General features: G+C 31.6%; 1 protein-coding gene across 1 annotated transcript; it reads right to left on the bottom strand.

The window, feature by feature from the left end:
* Window positions 1-669: 669 nt before the first annotated feature.
* On the bottom strand, window positions 670-1,083 carry LOC145263265 (TAF6-like RNA polymerase II p300/CBP-associated factor-associated factor 65 kDa subunit 6L). The gene has a single exon (XM_080120348.1). It carries the CDS (start codon window positions 1,081-1,083, stop codon window positions 670-672), a length of 414 nt encoding a protein of 137 aa, XP_079976474.1.
* Window positions 1,084-10,511: the final 9,428 nt, after the last annotated feature.

The raw sequence follows: 10,511 nt of genomic DNA, 5'->3' as shown, positions 1-10,511 counted from the left end.
TGAAATTATATACGTTTGGATTCGGTTTTGATTCAAGCTGATGAAGCCAGTCATACAGATATATTATTTACTTGTAAAATCGCATCTTTATTATATATGAAATGCTATAGGACAATTACTCTATAATAATATATACGAAATCTGCAAGAATTAAAATATCATATTGTTATGGAGGTAAATGATAATAAGAACGAAGGAACACATTTTTTTTTTAGTAACGAAACATTTATTCACATATATTACAGGTAAAGCGATTTGAGCAATACCATTCCTCAACTGTAGGGCGTTTTCACCCGATCTCCTTGGCCGAGTTCTAATCTTAGACTGCCGGGCTCCGGTACTCGATACTGGAAGTGACATCAATACAGGAAGTGACGTCATGAAATCCATTAATCCCATATTGTGGCGTCTCCGACACCCACCTCCCAAGCTTTTTCTTTGTAAAAGCTGTCAATACCTTTTCCTTTCTCTTACGGAACGACCGCCGTAGTTCAGGTGTTGCTTTTTAAATCAGACTAGGCAAATTTCATAGCTTCTTCATCACCTCCAAGGATTGCTTTCACCATGTAGTCATAATAACGAACCATATGTTCTGGTTGCTCATTTTTTTCCTTTTTTTACAATTGCAGGCTTGTCCTCAACAGCGTGCACCGGGATGATCTTAGGCGCTCATTCAATAGCATACCAAACATATTTGATACCAAGTTCTCCAGTTTCCTTTGGTTTATAGCTATTCGATGCAATATATGAAACACTCAAGTCTACATCTTCTATGAAATCAATATCAGCATATTTGATTTGCTTAAATGTGACTGATTCAGGAGAACTACGAACCTGTATAGGCTGCATATCACTTGTTTGAAGTGCATCATTAATATCTTCTGTTGTCAAACGCCATCTCTTAACATCTTTCATATATTCAAGGTTATTCTGAATAATTTCCCTTAATCTATAGATAAGATCTTCACTAAGTATTATGACGCCATCATCGGTTAGGTTTGTTACTCCCTCAGCTTCTGCTATCACCCGAATGGATTCACGAGATGAGATAATACAGCGCTTTTCACTAACAACTTTTCTCATCTATAAGTTCATAGCCAGTTGAATTCTTGGTATGGGTCTCATCAATATCCAGATCCTTGGAAGACATTTTCCAGTGTGTATGCTCACTCACGCCGGTTTCAAAGTAAACCAAAGCATTTTTCATTGCCACAATATTATGGAAAGTGAAGTCTACAAAACATAAACCACCCAAGTTCTAGACCAACAGTATCAATACCAAACTTTTGCAGCTCTTTAACCGCAACATTCCTGGTACTCCTGAACCCACAGTAACAATGACTAGTACCGCAACCAGCACTTAAATTTGAGTTATCTCAACATGATAGGCTCACATCTGCTGCCTGCCTGGATTTGAACCAAGGATATCTGCATGATACAACCACACCATATTTCAGGTCTCAAATTCTAGCCCACAGTCCGATGACCCTCAACAGAAATACATTGACACGGTTTGTGAGTAGACAACCCTTGCTTCATTATTAACTGCTTCAGCACTGTGTTTCATTTTCTTTCCAAGCTACAGACAATTTTTTGAAAATATGGATTACCCTCAACAGAAATACATTGACATCGTTCGTGAGTAGACAACCCTTGCTTCATTATAAAATATGGATGATCCTCAAGAGAAATACATTGACACGGTTAGTGAGTTGACAACACTTGCGTCATTATAAAATATGGATGACCATTAAGAGAAATAGATTGACACGGTTAGTGAGTAGACACCCCTTGCTTCATTATAAAATTCCTCATCACTGTGTTTCATTTTCTTTCCCAACTATAGACACTTTTTTTTTTTAAATATGGATGGCCCTCAACAGAAATACATTGACAGGGTTAGTGATTAGACAACCCTTGCTTTATTATAAAATTCCTCATCACTGTGTTTCATTTTCTTTCCCAACTGTAGACAATTTTTTTTTAATATGGATGACCCTCAACAGAATTACATTGACACGGTTAGTGAGTAGACAACCCTTGCTTCATTATAAAATTCCTCATCACTGTGTTTCATTTTCATTCCCAACTATAGACAGTTTCTTTTAAATATGGATGACCCTTAACAGAAATACATTGAAACGGTTAGTGAGTAGACACCCCTTGCTTCATTATAAAATTTGGATGACCCTCAACAGAAACTTACCTATTTTACCTAAACATAAGACATTTCTAGTGGGGTTTAGACTTGTCTGGATCTATTTTAATATAAAATTACTAATGTGTTCATGTCTTTCTAGAAAGCTTTCCATGCTTTTGCTGGGGTGATTTATATGAATTATTTCTAGTGACTTCATAGCCTGCGTGGAGTTATTTCCATAAAAAAAATCCATGTGGTTTCATGCCTTGTCTGGAGCGATTTCCATAAAAGATTTCAAATGCCTACATGCTTGGTCTGAAGAGATTTACATGTACACAATTCTTGTGGTTCGTGCCCTGTCTGGAGCGATTTCCATGTAAAATTATTTTTAAAATATTACAAAAAAGCCGCTTGGCTAGACTTCCCCCATTTCCCTGATTTTTCGAATCAACAGTTAAACCATGTGATGTTTGGAATATAATATATGATCTCAATTATATTACATAATAAATATATTAGATACATCTTTTTTTAATAAAAGAAAGTGTTCGGGGGTAAATTTCCGTTACTTGGTCTTTTGGCTAAGATCAACGTGTAGTATCTGTCTTAATATTTAAGTGACCTTATCTTTGCCCCCACCCATAAACAGATAAAATCATATTGTCACTAATACTAAAAACCAAATGACCGGCGAAGTTTTAGAAAACTGGCGTCATATAGGGTGTATCAGCTCATTGTAAAATCCATCGTTTTGTTTATAAACCTAGCGACTCGTTTTTGATTATTATCACTTGATATTTTCAAGCTTAATTTTTTTTTGATCCTCATCGTTTTTGTGATACTTTGTTATTTCATAGTTTAAAACCGATACACATGTTGTTACTTTTTATAACTTAAAATTCTATATTTAATTCTGTAATGCCAACTTAACCGTAGCGGCTCTCTAATTTAAAGTATTAAACAATTGCCTTTAAATAGGCAGACGTTATTTGTGCTAAAGAAGACCGCGTTTGTTTTTCTTTTAATTTTGGGAATTACGTGGGATATACTTTTAATCCTGTACTAATTAAAATTATATTTGGTGACATTTTATGAGCACCTTTGCAGAAAGCCGGTCAGTTCACCAACGTAGAATTAATCGTTTCAGTCAATATTTACAAAGTTTTCATTCGAAGGAATCATCTACCCAACGATAGCAATTTCGTAGGGAGTACAGTACCGCTGAGAGAAAGTTTTTGCGAGATATAAAAACTTAAGTACATCCATACTTGTATTAAAACTGACAGGTGAGATTTATATAATAGATTTTAATATATATATATTTTATATATGTTATATAATATATATTATATACATTATCATGCATATATATGTAATATATATATATACATATATATATATTATGTATTATATATTATGTTATATATATTATATTAATATTTATGTAAAATATGTAGCATATATATTATAGATATTACAATTGCATAATATATTATATGCATATATATAATATAATTTATATATATTGCATATAACACACACACACACACACACACACACACACATATATATATATATATATATATATATATATATATATATATATATATTATATTACTTATCATATACGTATTTCGATATCCACCATCACTTCACAGGAGAAAACATATTAGCAAATCGTTATAATGGTTTACACCTTATTTTCTAAAGTCAGTGAGACATTGAAAATCGCTATTAAAAGTTGTTTAAGTGTTTAAATGACATAGAGCAATATCTATATATGTATTGATAAACGTATATTCATATATATATATATATATATATATATATATTGATATATATATACATATATTGATGTATATATATTGATATACATGTCTATTGATATATATGTATATATATATATTTCGAATTATATATATATATATATATATATATATATATATATATATATATATATTAGGTTGGTATCATGACGTATCAAGGTCGATGGACCACCCGATGATAAGGCTAAAGTGGGTACAGTAGTAAAATTGGACAATATAGTAATCGTTAGTAATGGAAATTCGGTAAATGTGTTAATTAAAGTGGACTACGTCATCAAGGACTTGTTTACTTTGGACTTCAAGACTACACTATTGTAGTCAGTTTAAGGCAGGAAATTGAAAGACAACTCCAGAGACCTGCAGTTTTAATAAACAAGCTTTGTTCATGGAATCTATGTTTAGGTTTAGGCACAGAAAAATTGTCGGGGGAATTATCGATAGTGTTTTATGCTAGGCGATTATTTCTCGTGAAAGTTTGGCGAGTGGGCACAATAGATTGTCATGAAATTAACGATAAAGCATAGACAATCTCGCAAGATCTATTCTGTGAGAAAGAGGTCACCGAGAAGAGAACATTCTCTACTAGGCTACGAAGTCTATTTTGGACTCTATCAAGGCAGGATAAGTCTTTTCTAGCAACAGTACTCTATCCTTAGACGTACCTGTTTATTTTATAGATAAAGAATTGCATCAGCAAGGTGATATCTTTTGGCTCTAAAGAAAGAGCCCATACTGTTTCTAGCAGCCTTAGCAATGACGTGATGTACGTTTTCCATTTCGGATCAGGAGTTAAGGTCAAGCCCAGAGGCTTGTCAAAACATGATGTTTCCCCAAGGCGAGAACCATCTATTTCAATAGATAATATACGGGGATCAGAGCGTTGATGATGTAAAGATCAAAGTTTGGTTTTAGATGCAATAAAAGTAACCAGCCACCTCCTTACCCATTGTACCACATGCTCAAATCAGAGGAGAGAGAATCGGAGAGAACTACGTCTTTTACGGTCTTAGATGTTCAACAAAAGATGGTAGCATCATCAGCGTAAATGTCTACGAAGGATGTAAGGATGTGATGTGGAAGATTATTTATGTAGACCAGGAAAGGAGTTTGACCCAGGATGGACCCCTGAGGGACTCCAGCAAAAATACTGTGAGCTTCTGATTACTGGCCATCAACCATTACTCTTATAAACATATCAGAGTGAAATGATGTAATAATCGAGAAGACATTTCTAGCTATACCGTAACTGGAGAGTTTGTGATGTATACTTTTATGCCATACCCTATCAAACACCTTTGAAATGGTAAAGCCATTTTCCTTACAAAGGGTGCCTCCAACGAGAGATTCGCTAATTCTATGAGAGATAACTGACGCACAACTTGTGTGGATCTCGCAGAACGAAAACTATATTGCATGCCACAAATAAAGTTATTCTTGATGAGATGGTTATTACCTCTCACTTTAACACATAATCCTGCAACTTGCTCATGACGCACTTGAGACTTACTGGCGTGTACTTAGAGGAAAATGGCCGATCCACTAAATTCTTAAATACAGGACATACTGATGAGATATTGTATAGTGTTGGGAAGCAATTCTCCTTAAGACAACGTTTAAACATTTTTCTAAGTGTGTGAGCTACTTGCCAACACTGGTGGGAACCAAGCCGCTGCTCAGCGACTTTGGACTTAACAGACTGGGCATACACCTCTCTAGCGTTCTTTATTACTGTTTTACAGTTATTGCTGGCAGTCCAGAAAGTAGCTTTAGTGTCAATTCATCTATTACATTGGAAGCGATGGAAAAATGTGATCTCTGTGCGCAATGCCATCAGTATATTCTAGGAAGAACAACGGCTGACTGTTAGGTTTTTGCTGGGTCGTTTTCGAGGATTCGAAACGGTATATAGCTACAATTAACAATTCTGTGCGGTCTAACACTATAAATATATATAAAGGGCACGTTCCTCTTGAACATATCACGAAGAGGTTGATCTGATATAAATGTACCGAAGCTAATCAAGTCAGCTATAGAGTATCGATATACTGTTCGATACAGAGGTACGTTTGACGACATATTACATTTAATTTTAATCTTAACTGATACAACAGAGTAATCTGAAGATGCAAGTGGAGACAGAGCGAGAGCTTAACATAGTGCAGGACAAGTTGTGAGAAAAAGGTCTTGGAGACTTGCCGGCAGTGTCAGGAAAATGGATGGGTTCGTGAACAATCTGAGTGAGGGCATAAGCAATGGAGAAATGGTGATGGAACTAGCTGAAAGATAAGCAAATAGGACGTGGTGAATTTTCTCAGATATGCTCTTAAAGATAGTACTTTCACTATTGTAGGGACGACAGAGAGAATATAAACGCAGTAGTGTTAGAAAGTGCAACTCGGAAGAATATATAGGGTAAGTTAGGATCTTCTCTGGAAATGCCCTTACCACATAGAAAACCCTCTTTACTATAGGCATATATTTAATGCCTAAAGCTATCCTGGGGTCATATTTAGAAGTTAAAGTGGAGTATCTTTTAAATACGAAATCATGAAGGGAAAAGGCTGTCCAATGCCAGATTCGCTAAGGAATAATAGGTATGGTTTATCTCCTGTAACTGAATTTCAACAGCTGGAAGTTAGAACGGTGACGCTCGATGTTCAGGAAGGAGACATAGTAATGAGGGTCTACGTTGGAAGTCACAGATATACATACATATATATATATATATATATATATATATATATATATATATATATATATATATAAGAGATAAGAGACTGATCAAATTCATGACCTCTATAGAATGGAAATATGTCATAAAGTTTAACAAGTTTTCTTTTAATATAGATCCACAGAATATTGTGATAAGTGTTTCAGTGTGGACAGGTATGGTATAATAGATAAGGGGGTTTATCAATTTTCATAATATTTGGCTTTGGTTCTGAAGCCCCCAAATTCGAAGCTATCTCTTTACAACCCTTCCTTTTCATAACCTATCATACATTCATACATCAGAGTCCATTTTCTGTAGGCTGTTTTTGAACCCTGCCAATGACGGGTACTTTTGCTAGTATATATATATATACATATATATGTATGTATTTAAATATATATATTGATATATATATATATTTATATAAATACATATATATATATTGATATATATATATTTATTGATATTGATGTAATATATTCATATAAATATATATTTAAATATATATAACTTCATATATATATATATATGTATATTTATATATATATATTATATATATTGCTATAAATATGTGTATTTATATACAAACATATATTTATATATAAAAACAAATAAATACATATAAATATATATACACACGTGTGTATGTATATAGATACATATATATATATATGTCTTGTTGATTATATTATACTTGTCCTAAACGATCCTGTTGTATTGTAAAAAAGAGACTACATGAAAGTATATATATATATATATACATATACATATATGTATATATATATATATATATATATATATATATATATATATATATAATAGTACAAAACTATGAGGAAATTCAAAGGCTTACAATTTTTTTCCTTTTTGTAACATTTGTCTATTTTATCTTGAATTTCTCAATTACAGCCATTACTTTATTAGGATGTCAATTGTTTTGATTTTACGTTTTCATAAATGTCTGTAATTCTCATTAAGTCGTCAAATGTTTATTCCATTCGATGTTACAACAAGCTATAAATTTTGTACATTATAAACCTTTTATTTTCGTTTGGGAGAAAATAAATGCTGTTCCTACATTGTTACAAGGTCGCCATCTTGGATACGGTTCAAACAAAAATTTATTTTATAAACCTTAATTTCGTTTTTTTTTTAATCTAAGTTTTAATTTCCATTGTTTTAAATTTTTTATTCTTTCCTATGTTTTTAGAATGTTATTTCTACATTGATGCGTGTTTATTCTAAAATTCATATTGCTTGGTGTCGTATTCTTATTTATTAGTTTATGTCTTTGTTTCTCAGGAAATTAGTTTTATTACTAGAGTTACGCCCCTTAAATCTTTTTCTTAATTTTTTCTCACTTATATTATACGTTTTCGTTTTATTTTTTTATCATTTAATTGTTTAATTATATTTATCCAGTTTGTCAATTATACTGTTATGTTTCATTTTGTTGTCCTATTCATGTTAACATTATTCTTGTCTGATAGATTTATCTCTGATTTTATTTTTGTTCATGCTTCTTTCTCTACATTTCCGTTGATGCTGTTTTTAAGTCTAGTCCAATGCGTGAAATTAAGTATCGATTTCTCTGCAGCTGTCCGTGAATTACATCTTGTCGTTTGTTTATTAATTTTTCTTCTGATATTAGTATATGGTATGCTTCTAGTATGCACAGTTTGCATTTTTGTATTTGCTTGATTTATATTTTTCCGCCTATTTACTATATACCTTCTTATTTATATTCAGTTTTATCATTATTTTTATCCTTAAACTCTATTGATAATGTGGTTGAGCAAGTAGATCACTTTCCATATCTCGGTAACATGCTGTCAGAAAGTTTTAATCTTGTTATTTTCGTTATTACTATTGATTCTGTTGCTATATGCATTATTGTGACTGACTCTAATATTGTTATCATCTCTTCTGTTTTTTCATGTCTGCATTTTTCGTGTTTTCGTTATCTTTAATGTTATTTTCGTTCTCATTGTCTGGTTTAAACCGTGTAAGTTGATTATGATATCTGCGCTTAAACAATTTTCCGTGCTCCCTATATATACCTTAGTTTATTTATTTGTTATATCTTCACAGTTGTATACTACGTTTACGAATAAAAAGTCCCCCAGTGGACATTCAGTAGTGTTTCGGCAGTTACATTCTTTTACATTTTCAAACATTTGTTTAATTTTGTATTGTTGAAGCCAATTATGGTATTTGTCAATTTGCCTCCCGTTAAACGAAAACGGTGTACATTAAAATTAACAATATTTCCAAAACAAAGGTATATATATATGTATATATATATATATATATATATATATATATATATATATATGATAGATATGGGTATAGGTATATTCGTCTGGGGGTGGCTTACTGGGAACAGCATTATACTTTTTTTGTGATTTTTTACGTTTCCTTTCCTATGTTTTCTTATTTACTTTTTCCTTCGTTTTTGTAGGAATTATTATTTTTCCACGCATTATGTTTATATTTACAATTATAGTATCTGTACCATTTTTCATTCTTAATTTTCCGTAACTATATTTATACGTTTTCTCCGAATAACATTTTTTCACGGAACACTTTTCAATCTTATGTGTGTTGTTTATTTTTCAATACTTTCATATCATCTTCTGTTGTCTAACTTTGACATACCTTAAGCTTAATATTTCTCCTATTTTTATTTATCATCTCTATATGGTAATCATTTTTTAAAATTTTTACATGATAACATATGTGTATCTCATAATTTTAATCTTAAAAACCTCATGTTTTGATGATTTTTTGTATGCATATATATATATATTTATATACTTATATATATATTTATATACTTATATATATATACACATAAGTATTTTATATATATATATATATATGTATATATATATATATATAAATTATAGCCATGTAAATGTAATATTTGCACGAATACAGTGGTGTATACGCGTTCAAACATTTGCACGTTGGAAAAAATTGAAAAAAAAATGTCGATAAAATTTTAAACAAAACGCCGATCCCTAATGTTGAACCACGAAGCAAACGAAATCGTTTTTCGTTTTACACGAATTCGTGTTTTGCATCGAAACTAAAATAAAAAAATGAAAATGGCAATAAGTAAATGCAATTAAAGTATTTTTTAGTTGACGTTCTTTTTCTGAATCTTTTTTTATATACTGAAAATTGACGAGCCGATTTCAGTCTGGAAGTAAGGATGTTTTCGTTAAAAACCTGTGTATAATAATTTTATTTGATGCAAATACACTCTCCTCCACTTCATTCCCGTCTACATGAATCAACGTTAAGATAAACGTGTGTATATATATATATATATATATATATATATATATATATATATATATATATATATATATTTATATATATATATATATATATTTATCTTTATATATATGTATATATATATGTGTGAGTATATATATACCCATTCATATATATATGTATGTATATATATATAAATATATATATATATATATATGTTCGTGTGTGTGTGTGTGTATAAAGTCGCACAAAACCCCTGTTCGGGTCATCTTTAAACCTGTTAGTCCGAACCAAACGATCTGTTTATTATGCAGCAAAGTTTCCAAGTCTGCTGCTGGTCTGAAAAGACATGTAATTGTTCATAGGAATACCTTTTAACCCTCAGAGGAAGTATGCTCAAGGTAAACAGCTCAATTTGTAAGTCACATCTGCTTCAAGACGTGAAAATCTATGTTGGGAGTGCAGAGTCATCGTAGATTGTATGGACGACAGGATTCGGAGAACTAAATGTGTGTGTGTGTGTGTGTGTTTAAATAAGGGGGGTAGTCAT

The sequence above is a fragment of the Euprymna scolopes genome, chromosome 38 (genome assembly GCF_053919585.1).
Source record: "Euprymna scolopes isolate OS-2025 chromosome 38, ASM5391958v1, whole genome shotgun sequence".
Taxonomy (NCBI): Eukaryota; Metazoa; Mollusca; class Cephalopoda; order Sepiida; family Sepiolidae; genus Euprymna; species Euprymna scolopes.
Note: the sequence above shows the minus strand (reverse complement) of the source record. Positions and strands in the feature narration are given on the sequence as shown.

Excerpts from the sequence above, each read along its gene's own strand:
- LOC145263265 (XM_080120348.1), bottom strand. The coding sequence starts at position 1,083 with ATGAGAAAAGTTGTTAGTGAAAAGCGCTGTATTATCTCATCTCGTGAA.